Source organism: Acanthisitta chloris, unplaced genomic scaffold (assembly GCF_000695815.1).
Source record: "Acanthisitta chloris isolate BGI_N310 unplaced genomic scaffold, ASM69581v1 scaffold15599, whole genome shotgun sequence".
In the NCBI taxonomy this organism is placed as follows: Eukaryota; Metazoa; Chordata; class Aves; order Passeriformes; family Acanthisittidae; genus Acanthisitta; species Acanthisitta chloris.
The window spans coordinates 8,159-20,832 of record NW_008693211.1 but is presented as its reverse complement, the minus strand read 5'-3'; the positions used below and the strand labels follow the sequence as shown (position 1 = coordinate 20,832).

The following is a 12,674-nucleotide window of genomic DNA, read 5'->3' as shown; positions in this document are numbered from 1 at the left end:
AAATGTAGCTGTCACCAGGTACTTACAAGAGAATTCCTCAGAGACAAGTTATCAGGTTAAGAGTAAAAGTTTAAATGCCCTCTCTCTCTTAAACTGCTTACGATACTCAACTCTCAAATCCCTTTCAGTGTTTTTATTGTAAATCCTCTTTCAAGTATAGTTAGAGAACTGTTTAGTGTTAAGTATTCATGAAGCACTTCAGTTTCCCATGCAAATTAAAATATATTTGGCAAGGGAGAAGCATTTCATGCCAAAACCAACTTTGTTATAAAGTTATACACACACTTCAGTTTTTATTCAGAAGATTCACCTGTGCCTCTTTGAGCTCCTCAGCAATGGCTTCATACGCTTGTTCACGCATCTCTTGGGAAACTGGCTCTTTCCGAATGTCATCCATCATCTCTTCACAATGCTGAAAATCTTCAGAATGGAAATCTAAGACTTCTGGGCTTATTCGTGGCACTAGACGAGACCTTAGCTGGTAAGCCTTAGTTGGGGTGGTTATGTTCTGTTATAAAGATTACAAAGCAGTCTTAATTCCATTTTACAGTTAAAATAAAGTCTTTGTCTGGCATTGTAGCTCATAATTCTGTAGGCAGAATAATGACATCAAATGCTCTAAGTCATTAGCTCCAAATGACCACCACTTTTTCAGATGTCATCTGATCATAGTAGCAGTCAGTCACTCAGGTAGTGTTTTAGGTTAAGGGATCATACAAATGACAGTCTGTAGTCTCATACCACTCAGGAGTACGTATGTGCGGATTTAAGTAAACTTATTCTCATACCTGCAGACTTTCTCTATGTAGCTTGTGTAACTGAGAGACTTCTCGGCGCCTGTGTGCTTTGGTTGCCTCCAGAATGTTTTCAAGATGATGATTTGCTTTCCGAAGGGACTGAATCTCTGATTCCTGTTCCATATGCCTCTTTCTGTTTAGGAAGTATTTTACTAGTGTTAGAACTACTCCATCTGTATGCCCTCCCTCCCATCAGCCAGAATACACTGCAGCATTGCCAATGAGCAAACTGCACCTGACCTCTTGCCCAAACACTGAAATACATTATTTTAGAAAGAAAGCCATCACTGCTGTATTAAAAAGTAGAAAAAAAAAGTATAAAAATTAAAAAAGCTAAGAAGCTTATTTGTGCTTGCATAATGAAGCAAGCAGATGGATAACTAAACATGTCAGAAAAAAATCCATTACATGGTAAGAAGTAAGCTGAGAGCTGTGCAGCAGTTCCTTTTATGAGAAAGTGATATCACCCATACCAATATGGTTTTAAGCTTTAAAAATGTTATCCAGTTATATGAAAAGTCTGAACTGGAGCTTGCCAGGATTAAAGAAAATCCTTTAAAGACTTTTTTTTTTTTTTGAAGTGCTGCTCTGTTAAGATTATTTTGCCCTCTAAACGTACTTTAACTGAAACCCAACAGTTGAGCAGAAATTTAGGAATCATTTTCATTAGGTATTTTGCAGAGCTACATGCTGTTACTGTGATAATTGACATTACTGACATAATGGTAGGGTCAAAGTCTACAGACAAACAGTAACATACTATTGCATCTTTTGGCAGGTTAATGCTGTCACTTCCCCTCATGTTTTTGGCATCTGCATCAAAATTTACAGAACACGGTAGAACTTTAGTACTGTTATTGGACATCAGAAAAATTAGCATACACCGATTTTGTGAAATTATTATTTTACTCTACTTTTTCAGTCACAGCGTATAATTAAATTGCATGCAAAATTAAGCATCTAGTTACTGTGAATCTGGAAACAAGTTTAAAATGCAGTGATGCCAGAGGCTGGAAAGCACACTTTTTGGACTGCACATCACTAAGAAAGTGTCAGTAACTGGTAACAAAAATGCATATACATACTATCAAGAAAGCAAGATATGCATAAAACATGGAATACATAGGATAGGAATATTTTTAATGGGCAGGAAAAGAAGGTAATTAATGTAATGAAGATATAAATAGATGTCTGTAGTTAATGATACAGGACAATTGATGGATTGCTGACTTGATAATCTCAGTAAATTGCAACATAATTATTTATAAAGTTCATAGAATTTGCTACACAGAAATCTAAGAATAAAAATAGATTTGTGCAACTGCCTGAATAAGCAAAAGAGACATTAAAAGCTACTTTGAAAAAAAAAAAGTAGTAGTGAGGCAAAAATGGAACTACTTTGTGCCTGATGCTTTTAGAATTGCACTCTACATTCACTGAAATCAATAAAATGCAGCAATGTTAGGCACGAGCTAAAAAATTAATATAAACCCAAAAATGTGTCCCTTTTGCCTTCCAGGCTGGCATGATGTTTGCTGGAAATGCAGTTATTTCCCTTGTATCTCCAGTAACAGGACCTGATTTTTTCAGAAATGGGGTTAATCAAGTTAAGTCATGTATTATTCACTTGCATATGAATATACATACACTGAAGGTATTTGTCAGGCCTCTTGCATTACCTTGTGCTGCCCTCAAGGAGAACAGTAACAGTCAATTCTTTACTATGCTAGCAAGGACAAAGCAGACCTTTATGTCATCTTTAGATGCCAAAGCAAATGGACATAAAGGTACTACTGACACTATGTCTTTGCCCTAATTTGAATTAAACCTCTGTTCCAATAACAAGTCTCAAGATAGTGGTATTGTTGCCTTTTTAGTCTCTGAAGTGTAGACAAAAAATTAAGCAACAGGTTAGCCAAAATTTTCTGGGGTGCTTGGATTCTACATTTATGGTGACTCAAACCTGGAACCTTAATATTAAAAAACTACTGTTACACAACCCCCTAAATATTGCCCCCTGCCCCACCTAAACCCACCAACTCTTAGCTCCTATCACTTCTGGCATCTGCAATACTTCAGCTACTGAAAAATACTTGCTCAATGTGGAAATTAAGCCAAACTCTCCCTGTGCCGTTAAGCAGGTGACTATCAGAATTTCAGGATATGTCCATCTGCTGCATGTTGTGAAGCATTTTTTTTCATCTGAGTATAAAGAGAGGCTTTGGAAAAGACAAAGAAATCTGCAACAGTGCAGACATGCCTTTGGATTGAATCATGGTTTTTCCCTAGTCTGGAAGTAACCAAGCTCAACAGGAACATATCCTGTGTGCATACCATTGTTTCTAACCTGGCCCTCTCTTACACACAGAGAACAAACTTGGACTCCATATCCAGGATCTGAGATTAACTTCTAGAAATCAATGTAAGTAATTACTTAGAGACATTCAGTTACAGATATTTCTATACTGTTTTGACTCACTTGGTTAGCTCTTTAAATTCTTCGTATTCTTGCTTTGAGCTTGCCAGTTCACTTTGGGCCTGCAGTAGATGTGCTTTCAGCCTTTCAAGAGATGCCAAGGAGTTGCCTTCCACTGACATGGCGGTGGAATATAAACGATGACCTAAACAACAAACATACACCCTCTGAAATCAGAGTAACTCAAATATCTTCAGTTTTACTAAAATGAGAGCTTTTGTACAGCACAGCAGTGAATGAGATCAATGAAAATAAGTATTAGCAACAGTCCACATGAAAATCGGTAGAATAATTAGTATTTCTGCAGTCTTCATGACAACCAAAGGCCACAAAGTGAGATTATGGATGGTGTTCACAAGATGCAAGTCCAAATTGTCTACTGTTTCAAGGCCAACATGAACAAAATGAAGTAAAACCTGTTTTATCAGTCTTCAGGTAGCACTTTGAAGAAGCATCAAGGCAGACATTTTCAATGTTATGCTGCACACAACAGAAATACAGTAAACTTATTTAGTCAAGAAACATTTAGCGTATTTTTACCTCCAGTATTTTTCTCCATGGCTGAAGCTTCCCAAAAAGCTTTTTCTAGCTCTGCAATGGTCTGAGCATCAATTTCTTGAGCCTTTTTAACTGACTGTAAAGAACGAAGCTTTTTGTTCTCCTCTCTGAGATTATGGTTCTCCATGGCATACTTTAAAATACGTGGGTGTTGCTGCACCTGTGATAAACAGTATTTTATTCAAAACTTTTTAGCATCCAGATAATGTAATACCTATCTAGCTGTTGCTCTACTACCTTTAAGTAATGGGAGAGGAAAAGAGGTATTCCCTACAGTGGTTAAAACTGGCCCAAATTTATTTTTGCTAGTTTCCATACTGTCTTGGAATCTGCTATCAAAACGATGCCCTGGGTTTACATCATATGTGTTTACTCTTTTACTGATAATAAAGCAGTAGAAGTTTTTCTTGCTGCTATTGACATACCTTTTCAATTTCATCTTTGAGCTTTGGTTTTCTTAACACTGCCCCTGCATGCCATAGTAATGTTTCTGTTGTCCTTCAATGACTGTCCTGACTTTTGCCCTTCTCCCATTCCACCCCACCTTCACTTTGAAGCTCAGTTATGAGCTACAGATTCATCCTAGTCTTCCAAGACATTCGCTCCTATCTCCTAGTTATGCTTGGAGGAAATTGTTTTTAAAGAATCTGCCTTCTCTCTTGAGCTTCTTTGTTCTTCAAAACTACCTCAGATGATATCACATCTACTAGACACCTGAATAACCCAAAGTCTCTTCTCCTGAAGCCTTAGGTATATACTTTGCTATTTGCCTTCTTCAAATGGCTCCAGGACCACATCACCTCATTGGTCCATTTGGCATCCGTGTTATCCTTCAGAAACCTGCTACATTACTTGCACCCTGCTGTATTTCCTTTTTAACAGCTAGCACAGAGTTTAAAGAATGAGGATTTGTGATTGAAGACTCCCTTGAGTTGCTCAAAGGAGATTTAGTCCTCTACCTAACCCAGATCAGGTGGCCTGTGGCAAGCTCCCACAATGACATCACCCTTACTAGCCTCCCCCTATATGCACACCCACAAGCTCTAAACCCACCATTGTCCCTTCCATAGGGAAACTCCACGCATTTGAGATGCTTCTGTAAAAGGAACCCACCACCTCTTCTATTTTGTCTGTCTTTCCTAAGAAGACTGTATCCATCCACCACAGAACTCCAATCACATGAGCTATTCTCACAAAAGAAAACTGTCCTAGAAAAGAAAAATCAAAGACTTACCTGTTCTTTGAGTATCTTCACTTCTTCCCTCAAGTCATTGAGGAGATCATCTTGCTCTTTTGGCAATAAAAATCCACCAGCTTCTTTATGCAATCTCTCCAAGCGGACAATATGGTCTTCACGGAATTTAACTATCATTTTATTGGACTGAATAAAATTTTCCTTTTTGGCACACAGATTTTCTAGTTGAGCAACTTTTTCCAATAAGTTCTTGAAAGTACATATATAGATGAGTGGAAAAACGACAGTCACACTAGATGAATTTTTAAGGTGCACATATAACATACATATGCACAGGCAGACAAATCATGCACAGCTCAGTTAACAGTAATTTTGTGAATATACAGCCTATCATTTGCAGCAGATTTGTAGAGAGCAACAACTCATACCAAGAACACATATTACACAACATATTGCAAAAATTGCACTGAGAAACTCCAATATGACCCGGTAGACTAAGCATTCAGTTAAGCACATCTGATGCACACCCCTAGAGTGCCTGTTTCAGTTAATTTTCTTTAAAAAAACCCTAAAAAAAATCCATTTTAACTGCACCATAACTGAAGCACAATAAAATGAGGATGACTCGGAGGTTTGCTTCAAAAGACAGTTGATACAAACACTCAAAAACGCACTCAAAATTAAGTAAAACAGAAGTTTGCTGTTCTGTTCCATTTTTTTAATAGAAAATTCTAATAAACAACCCACCCTCTAAAACTTAACATACTGTGAAAACTATCCTAATGGCCTGTCAGATTTTGTAAGACAAAATAGAATCATAGAATCATCTCGGTTGGAAAAGACTTTTATGACAATCGAGTACCACCATTAACTCAGCACAGTCAAGACCACCACTAAACCATGTCCCTAAGTGCCACATCTCTATGTCCTTTAAATCCCTCCAGGGATGGCGACTCTACCACGTTCCTGGGCAGTCTATTCCAGTGCTTGGTGACCCTTTCAGTGAGGATTTTCTTCCTAATATCCAAACTAAAACTCCCCTGGTTCAACTTGAGGCCATTTGCTCTAGTTCTAGTCTCCCCTGAGCCTCCTTTTCTTCAGGCTAAACAATCCTAGTTCCTTCAGCTCCTCCTCATCAGACTTCTGCTCCAGACCCTTCACCAGTTTCTTGACACACTCCAACACCTCAGTGTCTTTCCTGTAGTGAGGAGCCCAAAACTGAACACAGGATTCAAGGTGCAGCCTCACCAGTGCTGAGTAAAGGGGGCCAACCTGGCCACACTGCTGCTGATACAAGCCAAAATGCCATTTGCCTTCTTGGCCATCTGGGCACACTGCTGGCTCATGTTCAGCTGCTGTAAGCCACCACCTCACATCCTTTTTGCACTGGGCAGCTTTCCAGCCACTCTGTACCAAACCTGTAGTACGGCATGGGGTTGTTGTGACCCAAGCACAGTATGATATGGCACCTGACCTTTTTGGAACCTCATACAAATTGGCCTTGGCCCACTGATCCAGCCTGTACAGACCCCTCTGGAAAGCCTTCCTGCCCTCAAGCAAATCAACACTCCCACCCAACTTGGTGCCATCTGCAAACTGACTGAAGGTGCACTCAATCCCCCTGTCCAGATTGTCAATTAAAATCTTAGAAAGAACTGGCCCTGGGGAACACCAGTTGTGAACAACCACCAACTGGATTTAACTCCATTCACCACCACTCTCCTGGACCAGCTACACAGTCAATATTTTTACCCAGCAAACAGTGCCTCTGTCCAAGCTATGAGCAGCCAGTTTGTCCAGGAAAATGCTGTGGGAAATGTTGTCAGTGGCTTTCTTAAAGTCTAGGTAGACAACATGCACTAAGCTGGTCATTTTGTTAAGGGAGATCAGGTTAGTCAAACATGACCTGCACTTCATAAACCCATGCTGGCCAGGTCTGATCCTCTTGTCCTGTATATGCTGCATGATGGCACTGCTCCATAACCTTCTCTGGCACTGAAGTCAGGCTGACTGGCCTGTAGTTCCGTGGATCCTCCTTTTGACCCTTCCTGTAGATGGGTGTCACATTTGCTAACCTCCAGGCAACTGTGACCTCCACAGTTAGCCAGGACTGATGATAAATAGAGAGTGGCTTGGTAAGCACTTCCAGTAGCTCCCTCAGTACCCTTGGGTGGATCCCACCTGGCCCCATAGACTTGTGTGTGTCTAAGTGGTGTAGCAGAATGCTGACCATTTCCCATGGGGGTTTCATTCTGCTCCCCCATCCCTATCTTCTAGCTCAGGGGGCTGGATACCCAGAGGACAACTGTTCTAGTTCTATTAAAGACTGAGGCAAAGGCAGCATTAAGTACCTCAGCTTTTGTCACTGTGTTTCCCCCCACATCCAATAAAGGATGGAGATTCTCTTTAGCCCTTCTTTTATTGCTAATGCTTTTATGGGAACATTTTATGGTAGTAGCCAGATTAAGTTCAATTTAGGCTTTGGCCCTGATAGTTTTCTCCCTACATAACCTCGTAACACCCTTGCAGTGCTCCTGAGCACTACAGATTTTATCATAACTATCATTTGACTAAGTTCCCTTGTTACCAACTTTGTTACCTTTGGACAACATATTTTTACTCAAAAACAAAGAAAATCATTAAGAGAGTCAGTTTCAATATGCTCACTGGTCTTTTACCAGAGAGTACACTGAATGCAGCTAGAAATATCAGTGCTTTCTTACCTTTACTTCACCTTCTGATTTCTTCCAGAACAACATCGCTTCTAGAAAGTTGTTCATGTAATTTGTGTTGTTTTTCTGCAGGGTATCTGTAGGGTAAGTCAGAGAAACAAATTCCATATTTATTAAAATACCAGTTAACCTGATTTTTGTACATATATAACATGACAACTGTGTAAAGAAAATTTAAATACATTCTTCATACAGTGTAATTCTCTTACAAAGATCATGTGCCATACCCAGAGCATACTCTTTAGACAGTAATTCCTAGTCACCTGCAAGTGCTGATAAAGAACAGAGTTAATATACATAACTAAATAATTAACAAAGTTGTTCAAACATTAAATGGCCTTGCAATGAACTTTTATTAAAATACAAGAATCAGTCTGTTCAGCCAAGTATATCTATAAAATGCAAAATCCCTATGAAATTAATTTGATAACACTAAGCCATTATTAGCATTATTAGTACAGTTTGCACATGTTAAAAGTGGACTAACTGGTTTATGAGAAGGAGATTCAGGAAAATAAGCATGAATTATGCGGACAATTAGTGGCTTAATCTGGAAGGAAAGTGTCCACACAAGGGATTAAAAGGGTTTAACAATCCACTTAGAAATTAATTCAAAATAGCTTTTCTGAATGTCTTTACACAGACAAGACTACTTATTTATGGAATACTAATCACCATAGTATCTAGGTGCATAATAATTACACTATTGTAATTCAATATATTTTAAAGTGTCATCATGTTTCTAAAGCAGCTAGCAAGTAGGTTTTATATTTGTGTGATCAAATACTATAAACATAATTCAACTGTATAAAATACACACAGCTTGGATATATTAGGTTCTGCACAAATCCCCTCCTTAGTGTTTAAGCATCATTACTTGCTTTCCCTCAGAACTCTTATCATGGGCCTAAACATTCTGGAGCCCTGTCAATATCTGAATATTTATGAACAGTGATTCAATGTCCCAAATCATCACTGACTTGTTTTTACTGGTTAAATGTGTATGCTAATAGTGAAGTAACATTTTCCTCAGGGAAGCTCAACCACAGATGCTTTATATTAGATAAAGCTTGCTAACTTCTGTTGTAACTTCTACTGCTGCATCTTCTATTTCTTGGCAAAGTCAGGAAGGAGTTGACTCAAGAAAACAGCAGGAGTTACAAGACAAGGCTTACAAGACAAAGTAAATTGTATTGTAGGTACAATGGTCTAGTGAAAAGCTGATGGAAGGAAAAAATGAGATAAAAACTCCTATTTCCATCTTACATTGAAATCAAATCTTTTATTGAGCATAAACATCCTTCTTAGGTTCTTCCTGAAAGGAAGAGGAAGGGTAACAAATCCACTCCTGAGCTTAAAAAGAATGCAACATTATTAACACCTTTGTGCTTTCCCTCTGACCTAAATGTACAAGAAATCACCTGTAAACTTTTGGGGTTTTAAAGGATTAGGCAGCATAGTTCTTATGAACTAAGAGAGTATCTAGGTACTATATAATAAACCCATAGTCCAGTACCCAACCTTATGAGAGGAAGAAAATAAAATCATGCTATCAATTTCTGCACAGTATTAGATACAAATACAGACAATAGGATCCATAAGACAAATGCAACCTCTGTAGGTCAGTTCCTACAAAAATTATTTAGTGTTCAGAAACTTACTGAAGGCCTCCAACCCTCAAGGCCACAGAAGTAGCAAGTTCTCTCCCTCACCTCCAACTCTTACCTTGTGAAACAGAAATACTGCACATAGATGGCACTGAAGTAAGCTGAGCAAGCTGCTCTTTCAACTTCTTGAGCTCAGCTTGCAGCTGGCTCACATTTCCTTGTGTGTCTTCATTTACCACAGCCTTTCATAAATATGAGAAAATTAGGAAAAGGTACAAATAAAAATCTTATGGGATAAGAGAAAACTCCAAGAATGCAAAGCAGCAAAACTACTAAGAACTCTTGCCATCTTAGGAAAGGAAGAACTCACGGGAAAAGCAATGTTCCATTTACTGAGAAACCAGTAAGTTGCACTTCAGATAAAAAAATCTACTATTTTCTGCAAAATTTTACCTGGAAATGTACACAAAGCAGTACACAAAGTTTCAGCTAGATGCCAACACACTTTCAAAACCCTCTCATGAGAAAGCACATTTTGGGTACTAGCATATATATAACTCTAGATAACTCAAGTAACATTGAATCAAAAAATGTTTGCGACAATTTTAATTTTTGGTACATTGTACTTATTTTACTTTTCTAATGAAGTGCTCTGAGAACAAGCAATGCATACATACTATTATTAGCCGTTACCTAGTCCCCAGCTGTTGGCCTCTATTCAGAACCTAAAAACCCAAGCCCTTTTCAAGAAAAATTTGCCATTAAAAAAAAGAAAAAAAAAAAAATCAGGAAAGCAAATTTAGTGCTTTGAAATAAGCTACATTACTTTAAACTAGTGAAAGCAGAGATATTTCAATGAAGCTTTCCCGGTTTGCAGGTATGTGGGTTAAATGACAAGAAATTATAACTTGCTACAATAAAGACATGGAGTAACTCTTACCTTGTTTTTAATCAACTTTGCTCGCTGAGCAAAGTTAAGAGTGGACAGTGTTTCACCAAAACACTTGGATCCTGGATGAACATTTGCGATTATACACGTTTTTGCATTACCACCAAGGGAATCCTATTTAAAAACATGGAAGTTAGTCACATTTATAGTGGCAGTAGGAAGCTATCACCTAAGAGCTAGTGTAGATCACTTTGAACAAACTGCAGAAGGAATTTCATTTAACAAATATCCATGCTAGCTAAGTTTCTCAAATTTTATTTCAAATGTGAGTATAAAGGATGTGACTGCAAATAAAGACTTTATTTGGGTTTTTAAAACCCTGACTATATTACTTAACAATAATTTGAGATATTTTTTCACACCTGAACAGCAGGGAGAGAAAAAAAAAAACCAAAGAAAAAAATATTCAGGGAATAAGGTAAATACTTCACTTTACTCTTTGTAATTAGCAGATTAGTTTTGCATTACTTTGAATGTCACCTAGCCTGTTGATTGTTTCAACCTATCCTCTGGTGGCAGTTGCCAAACAAACAAAAGTCACAAACCAACAGATTCTTGACCAAGGATATTAAAGGAACTTTTCCCTTTTACATGCATGTCTTCAGGTATTTCTATGCTGTTAAACAAGTAGCTCTCAAATCTCTGGAGAAGGCAGCAGTAATACCTAAGACTAGAAGTCTACTACTACAGAATAATCCTCAAGTCTCAACAGCATTCTCCCTCTTTCTCTCGCTGGCAGGGAAGGTCATGTTTCTGGACTTCTTTGTAGTACAGACACCAAAACAAAAATAACCACTTAGAGTAACAGCTCATACAGTTGCAATTCTCTTCCAGTTTCTATGTATTTTGGGTTGTATTGGAAGAACGTAATCCTTCAGAGTTTCATGAATCTAAGATATACATAGAACCGGGATGGAACGATTGAGAAATTCTGCTGTAATCCCAATACCGTGTCATAACACAAATCCGTATTCTGTAAAAGTAATATAACACCAAAATATATTACAGATATTCATTACTTTTCACAGAATTTTGGTGAGCCCTGGCATCCAACAAATCTTTGACTGCTTCTGTCTTTGTTTTCTGTTCTTCTGGAAAAGAGCCCATAAGCTCTCAGGTAGGAAACTGTAAATGTATCTAATTCTTAACACCAGATCAACACTTAGCGCACGTAGGCCAATTTTGGAAATCCTGTCAAATGTTTCAACACATCTCTAAATATTTCATTGTGGCACACAGTATTTCCCAAGTCACAGGATGAAAACATGTTCTTTTTCTTTAAAACTTACAAATGTGCAATAGATTATGAACATAAATTTGTCTTCAGTTAAAGGCAATAAATCCACTAGAAGTCTGTTTAGGTTAGAAAGATATTTTTCAAGCTTTCTTCTGCTTGCCCAATATTGAAAAAACTTTAATATACTTAAGTTCAGCTTATGACCAGAAAAAAAACAAGTGAATATTTTTCCTATGTCCCACGTCGCAAATAATATCCAGAGGATATATGCATTACCCGTAGCAGAAAAGTGAGCTTGGAATCCCGGTAACAAACGTGTCTCTGTTTTCCATTACCCACGTCAACAAGTGCTGTGATTACTTGGCCCAGGCAGCTCAGTGATCGATTTATGTTACCTGCTTCCTAAAAATGAAAAAGAGAACAAAGGTGAAAAGATTCAGTGGCTGGGAGGGAAGCACGTCTGAAAGGAGAAAGATGCCACAGATATTACAGAACTAACCTTTAACCTCAGCCCTTCTGTGTGGGTGTCCTTCTGTCTCTCAGATCCTGCCAAGTCTACCAGGTTGAGCAGGGAAGACCGAATGTTAACCAGCTCATTGTTTTTCTCCATGGATTCCACTGTGATAGTGAAAACTGCATGTGATCTTGAGGATTCTCTGTTCATTGAGGTCGATGCTACACGGCGGTTTCTCCAGCCCGTAGTTAATACCTAAGCATGGAAAAGAGATCAAATAACACCAGGTATTTCTGACTGTACTTTCCATGCAAGTGACATATGCAGTAGTGGGCATATTTCAGTGCAACAGCTTTCAAAAATCTCAAGGATAAGGGCTTTTTTACTATTTTCCAACAGAAGTATTTTAAAAGCAAAAAAAGTAAAATATAGCAACAGTCAGCCTTAATAGAACCAGTAATTATAATGTTCACTTCTTTCCTCCAGAAGTGCCACTGCTGTTAGAAAGCATAACATATCCAATGCTGCTGTATGTTAGCAGTACACACACACAAATAATATCTGAAGTCACACAAATACTACGTGTATCATTTGTGGAGAAATAAACCTGACAATCTCTGAAAGACACATTGCCCAGTTAGCCAGAGATGCAGTTTTCTGTTGCTATTT

General features: G+C 38.1%; 1 protein-coding gene across 1 annotated transcript in view; it reads right to left on the bottom strand.

Annotated features, from left to right (window-relative positions):
• Positions 1-310: 310 nt before the first annotated feature.
• The window catches only part of LOC103810111 (kinesin-like protein KIF15), a gene marked incomplete at its 3' end in the record, with an annotated part of 19,202 nt that continues 6,838 nt past the window's right edge, over positions 311-12,674 (bottom strand). Inside the window, 10 exon segments of the mRNA XM_009082997.1 lie at positions 311-508; positions 789-930; positions 3,277-3,418; positions 3,814-3,991; positions 5,066-5,275; positions 7,750-7,835; positions 9,484-9,607; positions 10,306-10,428; positions 11,828-11,953; positions 12,051-12,260. Coding sequence (XP_009081245.1) covers positions 311-508; positions 789-930; positions 3,277-3,418; positions 3,814-3,991; positions 5,066-5,275; positions 7,750-7,835; positions 9,484-9,607; positions 10,306-10,428; positions 11,828-11,953; positions 12,051-12,260 — 1,539 coding nt within the window.